Source organism: Mandrillus leucophaeus, unplaced genomic scaffold, assembly GCF_000951045.1.
Source record: "Mandrillus leucophaeus isolate KB7577 unplaced genomic scaffold, Mleu.le_1.0 Scaffold71, whole genome shotgun sequence".
Classification (NCBI taxonomy): Eukaryota; Metazoa; Chordata; class Mammalia; order Primates; family Cercopithecidae; genus Mandrillus; species Mandrillus leucophaeus.
In genome coordinates this window covers 1,485,148-1,502,362 of record NW_012107697.1, presented here as the reverse complement: position 1 = coordinate 1,502,362, position 17,215 = coordinate 1,485,148, and the positions used below count along the sequence as shown (strand labels likewise).

At 53.1% G+C, this 17,215-nt stretch overlaps 1 protein-coding gene across 4 annotated transcripts in view; it reads right to left on the bottom strand.

Annotated features, from left to right (window-relative positions):
- Positions 1–17,215, bottom strand: part of PHLDB1 (pleckstrin homology-like domain, family B, member 1) — a 53,853-nt gene that overhangs the window by 30,806 nt on the left and 5,832 nt on the right. For 2 of the 4 annotated variants that reach the window (XM_011964894.1, XM_011964896.1), the window contains exons 2-6: positions 14,380–14,460; positions 13,594–13,717; positions 12,093–12,263; positions 3,950–4,075; positions 342–1,687 (exon numbers count right to left, since the gene is read on the bottom strand). In XM_011964894.1, coding sequence (XP_011820284.1) covers positions 342–1,687; positions 3,950–4,075; positions 12,093–12,263; positions 13,594–13,717; positions 14,380–14,439 — 1,827 coding nt within the window. In that variant the 5' untranslated portion in view covers positions 14,440–14,460. Of the gene's footprint in view, positions 1–341; positions 1,688–3,949; positions 4,076–12,092; positions 12,264–13,593; positions 13,718–14,379; positions 14,461–14,836; positions 14,993–17,215 lie in introns of all 4 variants that reach the window. The other 2 variants (XM_011964895.1, XM_011964893.1) reach the window with 2 other exon arrangements.

The window sequence follows — 17,215 nt, the reverse complement described above, 5'->3', positions numbered from 1 at the left end:
GAGGTTCAAGGTCTTACCATACCTGTGGTATGTTTTCCTAGAGCTTCACTGTGCTTGAGTAAACAATGTGAAATTTAATTTATACATTAAAACAAATGCTATGTTGAATAAATGCAAAATTAGCACGAATTTAAAATAAAGCCTTAGAAATTTCAAAAGAATTTCTTCTTCAGGGCACCAGAACCATAAGATATTGATCACTAAAGTGTATCCTGGAGGTGGGGAACCTTGAGAAGCCCAAGCCCTGTTTGAGGGCCCCTCCCGCTCTGCCAGCTGGCCTGCTCGAGCCCTGGCAGAGACTCTGCCATGGACAGTGGCAAGCCTCCCTGGCACCTGCTCACCAGCCTCTCCATCTCCTGCTCCCGGAGCCGCTCTTGGCGCTGTCGCCGGTGGTACTCCAGGAGGTCGTCCTCATTGTCACTGATCTCTGTGATGCTATTTTTCCGCTCCCTTGTGACAGGCACCCGCAAGTCCCCGCTGGAGAGCTTCCTCTGGACACAGGGACTTTGGCAGGGTGAAGCCCCAGTAAGAGAGCCCAGACTGTAGGCTGGGCTCAGCCTGCCACTGAAGCTGCCCTTGCGGGGTGCCAGAGACTCACCCAGTGTGGGTGAGGGGCTCCGTGTCCTACGGCCCCGTGCCCCCAGCGTCAGGGAGAAGTCCTCTGGTGAAGCCCCATGGGCTGCCCAGCGCCGGGACCGAGGACTCTCTGCCACTTCCCTGCTTAGCTTGGGATCTGGGGTGGTCCGGGTGGGCAGTGGGGAGAGGGCTCGCCGGGACAGAGATGGACTTAAGGGGGGTAGTTCTCGCATACTGTCCAGGCCCCGCCGGCCCAGGCGGGGACTCTCAGGAGGCTGCAGGGTACGGGTGGCTAACCCATCTGAAAATGTTCGGCCCACCAGTTGGCGTGAGGGGCTAGTTGTTAGCACCCGCTCACTGCCTGGAGGCTCACGGAAAGGGCTGGGAGGGCGGTCCTGGAGTGTGCCAATCTTGTTTCGGGGAGCAGGGACTGGAGGCTGGAACTTAGGGCTGCCAGGAATGCTGGTGGGTTGACTGAGAGCACCAGAAGCTGGGTATTCACTCAGGCTGATGGCCACCACAGGCAGCTGCCCACCCAGCCGGGGGCTCTCAGTGGCTCTCCGGGCCTCCGCCAACACAGTAGCTGCAGGGCTGTCTGTTAGCAGACCCCGGAGGCCAGGGCTGGGAGGCCTCTCATGGCCCCCTTTCCTGCTCAGCCGAGGACTCTCAGAGCGAGCACCACTTGGGCGGGACTGTGGGGGCTGCAGGGCCAGATGGTAGCTGGAGGAACGGGCAGGTACCAGTGGGGGCACAGAAGGTCCTGGCTCTTGCCCACTGGGTGAGTGACTGGCACAGCTTCCACTGCTGGCTGGTGAAGAGAGTGGAGAGAAGGCTGGAGAGGTGTTCTCATAGCTGGAGCCCACAGACATGGCACCAGGGCTGGTTGGGGGAGACAGCAGGTAGCGCCCACCATTAGCCATTGGCGACAGTGGAGAGGTTGTGGCAGGCTTCTTGCCAGCAGCTCCAGGCTCCTCTAGCACCAGTGAGTCCATGATCTCTTGCAGGTCCTTCTCAATAGAGCTCACCAGGGAACTGTGGCTGGCACAGGCCGAGGGTCCCCGTGTTGCAGGCTGTGGGGTGTGGTTCCCATTTACCAGACTTTCTGATTCTGCTGGAGGGAAATGCAAAGGTCTTTGACTTTGGGGAGCTGCATATGCATAAGAGCCAGGGCACTAGCCTACTTCCTCCTAGCACAGTGAGACTAACAGAGCTCTGGAGAAGAAGCCAGGAGATCTGGTTCTGGTACCACCTAGCTCTGCCACTGACCTGCTATGCAACCTTAGTCAAGTCACTTGTCTTCAGTTTCTCCTTCTGTAAAGGAAGGGAATTGGCAGGGCCTTCCTGCCTGTGACTTAAAACAGTTAACAGTGATAGGCACTCTAAGCCTATTGTTGTCAATTCACCCCAAGACTAGACTCCTCCAATCTATATCCTATATCCCTCCTCAAGAAGGGCAGGTAATCCAGGCACAGTGGCTCACACCTGTAATCCCAACACTTGGGGAGGCCGAGGTGGGCAGATCACTTGAGGACAGGAGTTCAAGACCAGCCTGGCCAACATGGTGAAACCCCACCTCTACTAAAAATACAAAAAATTAGCTGGCTATGGTAGCACACGTCTGTAATTCCAACTACTCAGGAGGCTGAGGTACGAGAATCACTTGAACCCAGGAGGTTGCATTGAGCTGAGATCACTCCTGCCTCCTGGGTGACACAGCAAACTGTCTCAAAAAAAAAAAAAAAAAAAAAGAAGAGGCCAGGCATGGTGGCTCACACCTGTAATCCCAGCACTTTGGAAGGCCGAGATGGGCAGATCACGAGGTCAGGAGATCGAGACCATCCTGGCTAACATGGTGAAACGCCGTCTCTACTAAAACATACAAAAAACTAGCCGGGCGAGGGGGCGGGCGCCTGTAGTCCCAGCTACGCGGGAGACTGAGGCAGGAGAATGGCGTGAACCTGAGAGGCAGAGCTTGCAGTGAGCTGAGATCCGGCCACTGCGCTCTAGCCTGGGTGACAAAGCGAGACTCCGTCTCAAAAAAAAAAAAAAAAAAGAAAAGAAAAAAGAAGGGCATTATAAAAAGAAGATGGGCACCTGCTGCAGAGCTGGCCAGAAGTTCCAGGGGCTCCTAGTCTAATAGTACGTCAGGGCCTCCCACCATAGGAACCAGAGGCCCAGGATTAAAAAAAAAAAAAAAAAGAAAAAGAAAAAGCCTCCAGGGCTGGGCAAAGGGTGTGTCTTCATCCAATCAGAGGTAGGGGAGGGAGCTGGTGCTAATGGCTGGTTCCTGGAAGCCAGGCTGCCAGCAAAGAGGTGAAGCTCAGTGCCTCCAATTATCCCATTAAGCCATGCCAGCAAGAGCCTGCTTTTGCCATGCCTCAGCCCTAGTCAACCATACAGGAGTCCCTGGAACCACTGCCCCAAACAGCTAAGGGAGTGACATGACAAAGCTGGGGTGAGGGCAGGGTAAAATTAACTAGGGAGTAGACTGGGAAACCAGGCTTCTGAGCCCCCAGAGGACTGGAAAAGATTGAGGGTGGGGAGAAGAGAAGAGAAAGACTTTGCAACACTGAGTCTGGGTCCAAAATTATGGGGACTGTGTGGGATATAGTCAGAGGGGTTGCCATGGATACTGGTAATCCCAGTGACCACTCACCTTTCTTCAGGTCCCCAGGCTATCCACTTAGGCTGCTGATACCACCCCTCTAGGTGTACCTGACATCCATGTCCATCTGCCCCAGCACCTGTCACCCCATAGCCATCTAAATGCCAGCGCAAAGTCTGAGATGGTAGACCCAATAATAGCCTCCTGGTCTGCACCCCATCCCCTATGCAGCTGGGCTGAGGGGGCCTGTGTTGGTTCCCCAGAACAATCACCAATTCTTTTCTGGGGATCAATAATTCACACACAAAATACAGCTGCTCCACTGAGTCATCAGCGGGCAGGGCATAGAGTGAGGGTTGGGCGAGGCCCAAGGACATGATCCCCACCACAGCTTACAGGGAGTTCAAACTAATGCTTCCTTCTGCCCCTCAGGACACCCTAGAGGGTGAGGCTCCCTGTGGTGACACAAGTGGGCCAGAGTTCCAGACACTGAGTGGCAACCTCCAGGGCAGTGGGGTACAAGCTGGCAGAGCCCGCCATCCCTTAAGACACATAATTTCCCAGTTTTACCTAAGCAGCACTGCCTTGGTTAGCTCTCGGTGGTCCCACTGCCTGGCATTCTCCACCAGCCCATGGCCGGTGGCAGTGAGCCCAGACCTTAGGTATTGTCTTGCCCTAACACTCCAAGTGTGGCTGAAATGAGCAAGGAGGACTGCTGAAGGAACACCACCAACCCAGCCCCCTGCGCCCCCCTACTTTGGTACCTACCAGGAACAGGGCTGTAGGGGGGCCCAGGGGCTCGGCCCCCTGCTGGAATCATGCTTTTCATCCACTTGGCTTCAGCCGGGTGGTTAAAGCGAAGGAAGGTGGACTGACCCAGGCACAACATGCAGCCTGCAGAGAAAGCAAACACTTGAATACCGGGTGTGGTGGCTCACACCTGTAATCCCAACACTTTCAGAGGCAGAGGCAAGTGGATCACCTGAGGTCAGGAGTTCGAGACCAGCCTGGCCAATGTGGTGAAATCCCATCTCTACTAAAGATACAAAAAATACAAAAATTAGCCAGGTGTGGTGGTGGGTGCCTGTAGTCTCAGCTACTCAGGAGGCTTAGGCCAGAGAATTGCTTGAACCCAGGAGGCAGAGGCTGCAGTGAGCCGAGATCACGCCACTGCACTCCAGCCTGGGTGACAGAGCAAAACTCCGTCACACACAGACACACACACACACACACAAAAATGTTCAGCGAACACCGACACCCCTGTCCCCCAACCCCAACCTGTATGCATGATCCATCTATCTGCCCCTTGGGGAGAAGGGTAGAAGAGTCAGTCTGAGAGGCAGCAACTTCCAGGGTCACACAAAAAAGCTCTGAGATAGGGAACAAGGGGAGAAACCATAGATCAGTCCGATGACCTGGGGGAGTCCTGAATTTGCTCCCACTCTTTATTGTTTTGTGACCTTAGGAGAGCTGTGTGCTGCAAGTCTAGGGAGCGATCACCACCTTTCTTTCTGACTAAGCACCTTCTGCATGCTCCCTGGTCTCCCCTGGCATCAGGCCAAGACTAGGCCACTGGGCCCGGCCTCAGCCAAGCACATTCCCGGGCAGTAGACACAAGCCCAGTCCTGCCCAGGAAGTGTGAGCACCTGGAGGGGGAGGGCATGTGGGAGCTGGAAAATGTAGCCAGGGGCACCAGGAGTGTGCACAGTGGCAGGTGTGCCCACAGGCATCTAAGTGTAGCTGGCAGAACTCCACCTCCCAGCCACACCAGGTGCTGGCGGGCTCCCGCAGAAGATACTATATTGGGAGAAGCCAGAGCCCTGTTGCTTTCTACCACCAATCCTTCCAATTTGTCCACACCCCTGGCCCCCGGTCTCAGCCTCCTGTCTACCCAATCTGGTGCCACTTGGCACCCCAAGCTTCACGTCAGTCTAAGACTGGCAGAGGAGTCTACATTCCTGGACGCTGAGACAGTTCAGCTCAGGCAGGCCACAAGGGCAAGGGGCATCCCAGGCCACGTGGGTACCTTGGCAGGTCCCTAACTAAGAAGCTCAGGAGCCTGTTCCTGGGATCCTGGGCATTGCTTGAGTTGGGGGTTTAGTAGGCTGAGAAGCCCATGGCAGATAACCATAGTGGATAAAGCCACTCACTATCCTGGCATACACAAAGGCCCTACCAGGTAGCCAGACACCAACAATTCTAAAGGATAGAGAGGGAGCCTTCCCTGCCAAGTCACCAGTCAGAGAAGAGGATCCCACAGTATTCATAACTGGAATAAATGATAGCCAACCACACTGTCCACATAATTACAACCACAGCTGTTTCAAAAAGAGCCCTGTCAAGCCCCTCCCCCTCCTTTTAGCCATTTAACAAGCTTATTAGTGATGAGTTCACAGGGTCTAGACAGACCCACTCAACCCAGGGTTATGGGTGGTGGGGATCAAGAGCCTGACCACACAATCGAGGCCGGGAAGGAGGTGGGGAGTCTGAGTGGATTCCAGTCCAGCAGTGCCAGGCCCACCCAAGTAGGATGTAGGCATCTAGGGATCCTTCGGTTGGGCCCCTATAGCTGTGTGTTTTCTGCCCCCTCCTCAGCCCTTCACCCTCCCCCACATAAGGGGGTGTGGCCGTGCTGCCTCTGGGCTATAAATAGTGATGCCAGGCACCAGAGCTGGATCCGTATTAATAGAGCAGGCAGGAGGGCAGCAGGACTGAGAGCAACCCAGCTCCTGCCCAAATTAACTTTCTATTTGCATGCAGAAGCTTCAGGCATTGCCCCAGTGCTGGCCCCTACAGCCCCTAGGGGTCTGGCCGGCCTGTTTCTGGGAAGAAGCCTCCTCTCTGCCCACTCCCACCCCACACCCCCAAAGGCCAGCCCTTTCAGGGAGCCCAGGAACCCCTGCCCATCCTGCCAAAGTCATGGTCAGTGTCCCCCATGCCCAGAGGGGATCAGGGTCCAGCTGTGTGCAGGTGGGTGGAGGAGCTGCACATCTGGAGGGGAAAAACTAGGCGAAGGAGAGGGTGAATCCTATCTGTGAGAGATGCAGAGGAGAAACACCAACACAAACAGGCTCACACTCATACACACTCATAGTAACACAACAGACTCATGGGCGTACATGCTCACACACTCTCAGAGCTACTGTCACTGCCCTCCTGGTCACACAAATAGAGTGGACTGGCCAAAGGGAGACCGAGTGAAGGGAATATGGGAGGAAGGGCCTTGGTCCTTCCTATCAGAGACCCTCCTTGGCCATAAGGTAGACTCCCCTCATTCTGACCAAGACCCTTTAACCTCATCTGAGGGAGGTAAGTCCTAAGGAGGGGACTGCCGGAGCGCTGGGGAAGATAAGGTCTACCGACTGAGAAGTGCCCCCAAGCCCAGAATCCCCATTTAGAAATGTTCAGGGAACACACACAATCGAGTCTCTCCGCCTCAAGCTCCCAAAGAAGGTCAGAGGACCCCATGCCCCTCCTCCCGCCCACCCTCCTCAAGACGCCCCTCCCAGCCCGAGCTTCTCCAAGCTTGGCGGCTTGGGGTCTGTGGCTGGCCCGGGGCTGAGGACTCACCGCCGAAACCGGACCTCCGGACCGCTCGCCCCCGCTAGCTCGGGTCCTCCAGGTCCCAGGCCCGCCCGGGGCCTTTGAGGGGGCGGGCCGACCTCCCGAGCCGCCGGCTCCAGGCTCGGAGCGAGCAGCGAGGCAGCGAGCAGCCGCCAATGCCCGGGGAGGGGCGGGCCGGCCACCAGCGGCGGGGGAAGGGAGCCAGGGAGGGAGGGACAAAGGAGAGGAGGAGGGGAAGAGGAAGTGATGGAGGAGACGAGTGGAGAGCTGGATGGAGAGGGCGGGGCGGGAGGATGCAGAAAGGCAGCCGGCTTGGGATCCTGGACCCGGGGCAGGAAGAAAAGTGGGCGGGAAGGAAAGGTTCAAGGGAGGTGACTGAGTGAAGGAAAGGTGAGAGGTAAGTACAGAGGCCAGAGAGTGAAGAGCCAGGAGCCAGGAGTGAGGCCAAGTAAAAGACAGGGTCTCATTCCCAGCCCCCTGTGGTAAGAGGTCAGCGGTAGCCGGGCTGGCTGGCTCTAACTGGCTGTAGTACCTTGGGCCAGTCACACCCTCTGGCCTTGGCTTCCTTATCTACCGAAAGTCAGCTCTGACATTCCATGTCCATATCTGAGGGAGAGAAGGAGAGGAAAGCAGGGGCTCTACAGGTCCAGCTAGGTCACTAGGTCCTGCTCTGGCCCTTAGGCTGTCACTGTAACAAGGTCACCCTGGGCTAGGAGTTCAGGCCAAAGCAGTGCTCTGTACAATGCAAGCACTCAGCCCACCTCCTGTCTCCACCCTAAACACCTCCTCTTCCGGCCCCACTCCCGGTAGTCCAACCCATGACCCAGAGTGGACCAAGGCACTGCCCTTTCCAGCCAGCCAACTTCCTGGGCCCTTGGAAGCCAGCCCGCACCCCAGCCACAGCCTCCAGTTGTGCTATACCCAGCAAAGAGCCCTCCGACCCCAATAAGGTACCCATCCTACTTGGGAAACATATCTGGAGCCCCCAAAGTCAGGCTGAGATTCTGAGTCAGGCAGGTGTTTTGTTTTGTTTTGTTCTGTTTTTTTGAGACGGAGTTTTGTTCTTGTTGCCCAGGCTGGAGTGCAATGGCGCAATCTCGGCTCACTGCAACCTCCACCTCCCGGGTTCCAGCGATTTCTCCTGCCTCAGCCTCCCATAGCTGGGACTACAGGCATGCGCCACCACACCCAGCAAATTTTGTATTTTTAGTAGAGACGGGGTTTAAAACCATGTTGGTCAGGCTGGTCTCGAACTCCCGATCTCAGGTGATCCGCCCGCCTCAGCCTCCCAAAGTGTTGGGATTACAGGCATGAGCCACCGCACCCAGCCCAGGCAGGTATTAATACCTACCATCCAGCCAGGTCCCCCAGTTCCTCTTGTTCCAGGGACCTGGCCCCTGCACACCAGAGCTTTACGGGACACAATGTTGTATGCTCTCAGCAGGCAGCTCACACAGCCTGACACAGTGTCTCTCAGATACACACCAACACTTGCTCAGTCACGCTGACACTACTTCATCTCTGCATGCTCTGAGTCACACAGACACCCTCATTAAACACACTGTCTCTCACACACCTTTATTCTCATGCACACATCCCCCAGACAACTCCTTTTAGTTACACACTCACCCAGGCATAGCTTTCCTTTCACTCAGTCCCTGGAGAAACTCTGAAATAAAATCAACCTCTTAGATGAATAATCAGGCAAGTTTTCCATTCTTGCTGAACAGCCCACTAGCTCACTCACCCATGCTGCCAACTATGTGCATACACATGCACACGTTCACGTGTGCACACGTATCTTATTCCCTTCTGAGGAAAAAGGAAGAACCATATAGGGTCAAATGCAAAATGAAGGGAGGCTTAAAAAAAAATCTCCTCAGGAAGAGTGATTCATCGGTCTGGAAACTGTGATGGCCAGCTGGATAGACCTAGGCAGACACAGAGGATGCCCGCCAATGAGAAATAGGGCAGGAGGCAGACACAAAGAAGTGGGAAGCTGGGAGCCTTCGCTCTGCCCTCTTTCCTTTGAGCTTTATTAGTCAAGATTGTTATCAGTCTCATAACAGAAAAAGGTTGAAGGCTTCACTCCCAATTTACAGATGGAATAACTGGGTGGGAAAAAAAGAGTTTCAATATCCTGGATCCCAGAGAGAGGCAGCTGGATAACGCAGAGATCCGGCTCCCCAGCCACACTCCTCTGCCGGCCCCCACATAAGCCCCTACCCACCAATGAGAGGCTTAGGGAATGAAGGAGACTGGAGACCAGTGCTCGGAGGAAATGCTAGGAGTAGATGGGGACCTACTGTCTAGACAGCCTGGGCCCTGAGCTGGTGGCTTTCTGGGTCCTCCCCTGCTTGGTTCCCTCCCAGATCTTTCATGTGGTCTGGCGCTGTGGTCTCAGGGTGGGGCAGCCTAGACCCAGATTGAGATTCCTCCTCATTCCCTTGGTCCTATTCCGAGCTCCACCCCTTGCTCTGTAGAGAAGAGGGCAATGTGGGATGTGCCAGGATGCCTGGGTACAGGGGGTGGAATCAGGACCTTCCTGGCTCCCTCACTTCATGCTCCTATGTTCACAGCTCTGTGCTAAAGGTTGGCATCTGTTTTCTGCCCGCCTCCCCCCTTCCCTGGCCCAAGCATATTCCTGCTGGAAGAGCCTGTCACTGCCATCTCTGCTTGTCATGAAGTGTGTCTCTCCAAGTTGCCTATGGCTGGGCACAGTGCCCAGAATGATGCATCTAAGGCCAAAGTAGGCTCCTTGTTATTCCCAGGGTAGCCCTTGTTTTTCAAAGAGGAGGGTCGCCTCTACAAGGCCAGATTAGGGGAACAAGGAAGGGAAAATGATCCTCTTGTATATATGCCAACAGATAGGCATATGACCAGTGAGGTCTCATATACACATAGGAGTACATACACAGACATTATGGTACCATCAGTCCTGAGTTCACCCCTACCGCCCACTTGAACACACTGATCCATAAATACAAAGAAAGACACAAACACAGAGATTCGTAAGCCCAGAGTCACAAACACATCCGGAGCTACATAAACACACTCCAGTTACACAGACACACAGAGATAGCACATGCACCCCCGAACCACCCAGTTTCCAGGGAAACACACTCCCAAGAATGTCCGGAGTGGGGCCAGGCAGGGCTGGGCTTGGTGCCTTGCTCCAGAGATGAGACAAGGAAACCCTCAGCTCCTGGAGCCCAGGGGAGGGGGAGGACTGGGGAGAAGAACACCCATTCCTTTGTGCCTCTGCCTACCCCTCCATAGGCTGCCAAGCTTTGGAGACAGGCAAGCCCAGACAAGAAGGCTATGGGGGATGGGGAGAGAAAATGGGAAGGGGTTTAGGGTCAAAGAGAGTGGGAGGGTACATACTTGGCTGGGTAGGCTTCTGGCTGGAGAAGAGTCGGGAGGGGTCACTGGGGCCACAGGAAATGCCTCAGAATTCCATCTTGGCCCCAGGCTCTCCCTCTTCTCAGGGAGCTAAATGATGCACCGGAAAGAATGAACAACACAAGCATACCCTGCTCGCAACATGCAGGGGAACAACGTTCTTACCGAGGAATGTGATGGGTTTGGGGCAGGGGTAGTAAGTGCTGAGCCTTCTTTGAATTTTGTCCTGCCTCTCCTTGCTGCTCTACTGTCTCATCTCCATGCTCCCAAATCTTAGAGAAGATGCTGTCTCTGAGACTGAACAGGACTGTTAGGAACCTGCTGCCATCATAGCCAAGCTCCAATTTTGGGGGATTCCTTCTCTCATCCAAAGTCAGAGACCGTGAAGTCCTGGAGAAGGCAAGGGCCTGCATGCTGCTACTGGTGGACCTGCCTCCCTGAAGTCAATTTTTGCATGCCCTGCCCCCTACCCGAGGGCAGGAAGAAAAGACTGGGGTTAAAAAAAAAAAAAAAAAAATTAGCCGGGTGTGGTGGCAGATGCCTAATCCCAGCTACTTGGGAGGCTGAGGCAGGAGAATCACTTGAGCCTAGGAGGTGGAGGTTGTAGTTAGCCGAGATCGTGCCACTGCACTCCAGCCTGGGCAACAGTGTGAGACTCATATCAAAAAAAAAAAAAAAGATGGGGGAAAGGTCAGGTCTCCTGAATCAGCTGTGAAGGAAGTGACATTGAAAGGCCTTAAGGAGGATGAAGAGGAGAGAAGGAGACAGTGGAGTGAGTAGGATGGCCACTTCCAAGGGGCTTCTAGGCAGTAAGAGCCCCCAGAAAACAATGCTAGGCCATCAGAACCTGCTCAGAGCCAGGCTTAGCCCAAAGTTCCTGTCCTCCTGTTAGCCTTTAACCTCACCTCTAACCTCCACCCAAATCTGTTTTTCTCATTCTCCTAATCTGACAACTCACTGTATTAACTGATGCCCAGAACCCTGTTTCCAGGGTGAGCACACCTGGTCTGTCGAAGTGCCACCTGGGCCAACCGCTTACCTGCCTGCTAACCATAGTAATCAGGGGCCTAGATTTTATTTATTTATTTATTTATTTATTTATTTATTTATTGAGACGGAGTCTTGCTCTGTTGCCCAGGCTGGGGTGCAGTGGCGCCATCTCATCTCACTACAACCTCTACCTCCCAGGTTCAAGCTATTCTCCTATCTCAGCTTCCCGAGTAGCTAGGACTATAGGTGCGCGCCACCACACGTGTCTAATTTTTGTATTTTGGGTAGAGACAGGGTTTCACCATGTTGGCCAGGCTGATCTTGAACTCCTGTCCTCAAGTGATCCACCCGCCTTGGCCTCCCAAATTGCTGGGATTACAGGCGTGAGCCATCATGCCCAGCCAGGGGCCTAGTTTTTAGAGCCACCTCACACAACAGAATGGCCTACTGCTTTGGGTTATATTCGTGACCCAAAAGCTACTGTCAGCAGTCTCATAACAGGAGCAGGCATGTCCTCAGATTTCACCCTTGCCCTATCCCCATCAGGAAGTATTGTCCTCCTCTTCAGCTTCTCAAAACAACTTCCTCTTGGCATCATGGAACAATGCCATTGATACCCTCTCACTGCTGCTCCAATTGCTCTTCCCCAACAACCACTAACAATCCCATCATGCCCCAGGCCCTCTGATGGCGGGAATCAGAACCTCTTCTCTCCCTATAGTATGTGGAGGCAGGTTGGGGGTGACCAGAGAAGAAAAGCAGGTTGAAAACGTGTCTGGATGCTGAGACGGTTTAGTATGTTGTTTAGGCACATCCAGATGCACCTGAGTACTCCATTCCCAGTATGGGCACTCAGGCAGTTGCCATGGCAACCACTACAGCCAGTCTCCCCTGTGCCTAACACATACAAGCCTTTAAACAGAGGCCCCCTCCATCTGGAGGTGTCCAGCCTTACCCTGAGTGAGCCGGGTAGGCTGCCGGACAGGGAGACCATCAATAGTGCAGGCATTGCCACAGGGGTAGAGGGTGAGGGTGCCCCGCAGGTTCTCGATGTAGCAGTGCTCTGGAGCCAGGCCTGGGCCCTGTAGTGAGATGTCTCTGGCTGCAGAGCCAATCACCGTCCTCCCTGGAGACAAGAGGCAAACTGAATCAGAAGGGTTGTCCAGGCTGAGGAGGCAGTGACAGGGCAAGGAGGGCCACAGTGGAAACATATTCCACCTCCTACTCCAGGGAGAATCTCTGCCCACCATTGGCCACCTCTACTGGGCCCCTGAGCCTGGTCTATACAGTAAGTGATAGAAGCTCTTCTCAGAGAAAACTCTGCCTGAGAATGGGAGGCCCAGAGATGGGAAGACCCAGACTCCACAGATGGAGAAGGAAGATTGCTTTTCTGCAGATCCTCCCTTATTCCCCCAACTGCCTCTCCCTATTGTCCTTTTTCTTTTTCCCTTTCAGCCTACTCCTCCTTTCTTCTAAATCTCCCTTTCTCTCCTTCTTCTCTCCCCCACTTCTGCTACCTGCAACACTTCATCTCCCTCGCTAACCTCTCTGTTCAGTGCAACCTCTCTTCAGTGCAGGCTCTCCCCTAACTGCAGCAAGAACAGCCCCTCCCACTGACAGAGCCCCTGGGACTGGTATTTGGAGAATGTGGAGAATGTAGTATCACCCAGGCAACAAGTGCAGCCAGGAGAGGAGAGAGGGCGGGCAGAAGCTGAAAGGTGAAGGGGGCCGTGCCAGGGCCTTATCTTGGGAGATCTTGCCCCCAACTCCCATCTCTCCATTCTCTACCTACGGTATAGCCTCCTGTGCAAGCCAATGCCCTGGAATGGGGCCTTTTTTCTTCTTGGCCACATTGGTTGCTAAGAGCAATGTGTTCCCCTGTTTCTCTCAGTGCTCTCTTCATGGTTTCTTTTCTTCTTCTTTTTTTTTTTTTTTTTTTTTTTTGTGATGGAGTCTCGCTCTGTTGCCCAGGCTGGAGTGCAATGGCACGATCTCGGCTCACTGCAACCTCCGTCTCCTGGCTTCAAGTGATTCTTCTGCCTCAGCCTGCTAAGTAGCTGGGACTACAGGCCCGTGCCACCACCAGCTAATTTTTGTATTTTTAGTGGAGATGGGATTTCACCATATTGGCCAGGCTGGTCTAGAACTCCTGACCTCGTGATCCGCCCACCTCAGCCTCCCAAAGTGCTGGGATAACAGGCGTGAGCCACCACACCCGGCCTCTCCTCCTTGTTTCTAAGCTGATCTTTAAGCCCACTCATGGAACCAGATTATGTACCAAGGAAGGCAGGCAGTCTGGGGAGGCAGAGAGAAGGGAAGCAAGCTGGTGGGGTGGGGAGGCAAGCATTGCCAGCAGACAGTAGAAGGGCCCCAACACATGCAGGAGCTGGGCCTCCAGGGCAGGAATGCCTACAAGGATAGAGGGGTGACGAGTGAGATGCCCTGTTCACACTTACCTTCCTCCAGCGGCAGGAGGGTGATGGCTGTGCTGAGTCGCCCACTGCCCAGGCTCACCAGGTGGGGTTTGTCCGTTTGCACTTTCAGCCCTTTGCCTGTCTCGATCAGGTCCAAGGGTCCTTTCTGTAGGTAGTAGGGGTGGAGGACAAGCATCATTAGACTCAGCACCTTACCACCCTAAACCAGTCACACCAGTACTCTCTCCAGCCCTTGCACCTCTCCAAAGGGCTCTGAGGGTGCTGAAAGGCTTAGCACAAAATCTTACACAGAGCATTATTCCACTACATTGTAATTAGATCTGAATCTAGGCCACTAACTCGTCCCACTGGATTTATCTCAAGTCTTGGCTTAACTGTCCCTTTTGTCTATTAAAACAGAAGCAAGGAGAAAGCGGTGGGGGGTGGGGGTGGCATTGGATAAGCAGCAGGGGTACTGTAGAGGAAGGCCAGTCGAGCTCCCTGCAGACTTGTCCATGGCTACCCACTTGGCCATTGCTTGCCCCTGCTAATCTCAAGTACAGGGAAGGTAGAGGCATGGATCAAGGAGAGTGATACAGCCTAAGGTCAATCTGTAAACTGCTTTCTGACTTTCGACGGGTACTTTCTGGGTGAACCAATTAACCTGATTCAGATAAAGACTGAGCTGTTAATAGGCTTGGGACCTGGGGAAGGGCAGAGAGGAACAGAATTGCTCCTTTCATCCTTGGGCTGGGACCACAAGGGGGTAGAAGAGCTGATCCCATCCCCACCATATCTCTCTTGCCTCACAGCCCTGATCCCACTCACCTGCACCATGGTCTGGGTCTTGCATCCAGGGCCTATTTGGTTCCTGTTGAGAGTGTCCATGGTCCTAAGGCTCCAGAGCTCCTAGGGACACAGCAGAAAGCTGGTGAGTGGGGAGGCCAGGGCAGAAGAGGGAAAGAAGTAGGTTCCGTGGCAGAGTTCTCAGGGCAGAGGTAGCACCAGTCACCAACATTCCCCAAATGCTCATGCTGAAGGGAAGTAGAGGCAGCTAAAGAGCTTGGGTGGGAGTTGTCTGGGAGCAGTGCCAAGTCTCCAGCCAGCCACAGCATGGATACTACACCATACCAGTCCTGTCTCTTGCCACTGTAAGCACAAACAGTCCTATAGGGCTCAATCTATACCTCTGTGCTTTCTTGCCCTATGCTACTCAGAACCCAGATTTTGACAGCTGAAGACCCTTGGCCATTGTGGAGCCTTAAGCAGGGTGGGGAAAATCTACCTTAGTGGGAGAAGCAGCAAGGAGGCCCTCCAAGGACACTGGTAGCCAGAGGGCCCCCAGGTAGGTGGCAGGGCTAAAACAGGAGCTCCCTCCTGAAATCTTTCATTCTCCTCTTCACCGTTTGTCTCTTTTCCCAGGGCTTTAGTAGGATGTTTTCTTAAAGGAGACACAAAAGAAAAACTCAGCCATTCCTGCTATCTCCAGATGTCTCAACTCCTACACCTTTTCTTCCCCAGAAAGCAACCTCAACCCAACACAATCAGTTAAAAAAAATTTTTTTTTAATTAAAAACAAAAAACTTTAGTGATAACTAATACTGGGAATATTGGGCTCTTAACTCTTGGGTTCTTAATTGGCTAGGTGCTATAGGAAGCTTAGACCATTAGAACCAGGAGTAAGACAGATTCCAGAGCCAGAACTTGAATCCTCCCCACCACCACCCCACTGCCTCTCACCTACCACCCATCCCTCTCTCCCTGGCTCATGCTTTTGGTATCTAGGATGTGAGGACATTTGTGTACTAATGTGTGCCCCCATGCCCATCCCTTGGCCAACTAGCTAAGCTGAGAAACTTCCCACTTGCTGCTGAAATGTTACTGGGGAAAGCTAAGAGTGTGACTGAGGGGTAAGGAAGCAGACCCAGGGAAGCAGGGTTTCCCTCCACTCTCTCTTCAAGCCATCCACCAGGGGACTTGGAAAGGAAGTAGGGGCAGCAGCCAGCATTCCAAGGAGTGTCTGACCCTGGCAGTGGGTCCCGAGGACCTTAGCTATGGTGTTACTAAATTTACCCTCCCAGCTTCCACCCTTCCGGACCTGGACTGCATCATCTCCGTCACCATTTCCACCCAAGCTGGCGGAAGAGAGGCCGGAACCCAGGCTGGGGCCCACCCCAAGACTGCCAGGGAAGAGAGGAGGAAAACGCCATTAACCTATGCAAAACCCCAAGCTGGTCTGGCACGTTCCCAGAATTCCTTGCCATGGAGAAGAATTTCCAAGGACAAAGATTGCTGTACTGCTTCCTTAGACTCAGGGAAATCCCTCAGCATTTTCTGAGTGAGGAGGGGCAAGAGAGTGGGTTAGGAATGGGGAGTTTATGTAAAAGAGGGGTTAAGAAAAACAGAATAATAAATAATGGTGAAGAAGAAATATCATCCTTTGGTAGAAAGAACTTTAGACTGGGATATATAAAGCCTCAAATTCTACCCTGACTTTATTTATTTATTTATTAGTTATAAGATCCTAGACAAGTTATTTAACTTCCCTGATTGTCGAGTCATTCTTCTATAAAACTAGAGTAACAAAAAACAAAAAAAAAAAAAAAAAGACTGTTTGGATCAGTGCTTGCCTGGGGCTAGGGGTGGAATGAGAAGTGACTGTAAAAGGGCACAAGTTTGGTGGGGGTGGGGCGGGGGGAATGTTTTCAAATTAAATTGTGATGATGATTGCATGGCTCTGTAAATATACTAAAAGTCTTTGAATTGCATACTTAAATTGGGTGGATGTTATAGTATATAAATTATACCTCAATAAAGCTGTCAGTTTTTTAAAAAGGACTGTCTGAACATTCAGGTATTACATTAAATGGCATTCTATGAAAGCAAAGCACAATAAAAATGCCGTTTATTATTATTATTATTATTATTAGACGGACTTTCACTCTTGTTGCCCAGGCTGGAGTGCAGTGGCGCTATCTCGGCTCACCACAACCTCCACCTCCCGGGTTCAAGCGATTCTCCTGCCTCAGTCTCCGAGTAGCTGGGATTACAGGCGCACATCACCACGCCCAGCTAATTTTGTATTTTTAGTAGAGACGGGGTTTCTTCATGTTGGTCAGGCTAGTCTCGAACTCCCGACCTCAGGTGATCCGCCCGCCTCGGCCTTCCAAAGTGCTGGGATTACAGACGTAAGCCACCGCGCCTGGCCCCGTTTATTGTTATGAGCTGTGTGACCTGGAGCAAGGCACTTCACCTGTCTGGGCCTTAGTTTAATTCATCTGTCAGATTGGAGTATTTGTCACTATCGCCATGTGGGGCAGCTGTGGTGTGCTCATTTATTTACACCGAAGAATTTCAAGTGGAAATAAAGATTGTAAAGGAGTAAGTCCGAAGGAGAACCAGAGTGATTAGAGGAGAGAAGAGAAGAGAATAAGGAGGCGAAAGTAGAGGGAGAGATAAGGAGAGAGGTGTAGGGAGAAGATAAGAAAAGATGGAGAGATTGGGAGGTACGAGGCTGTGGCCTCAGCACAGTAACCTGATCCAAGAGAAGTGGAAAGAGACACCAGGCCAACCTGCCCTGCACTCAGGCGGTGCTTTCTCCAAAGGGCGATCGCCGCAGCCGAGAGCGGCCACCTGGGGGCGCCCTCATCTTGACCCCCGCCCT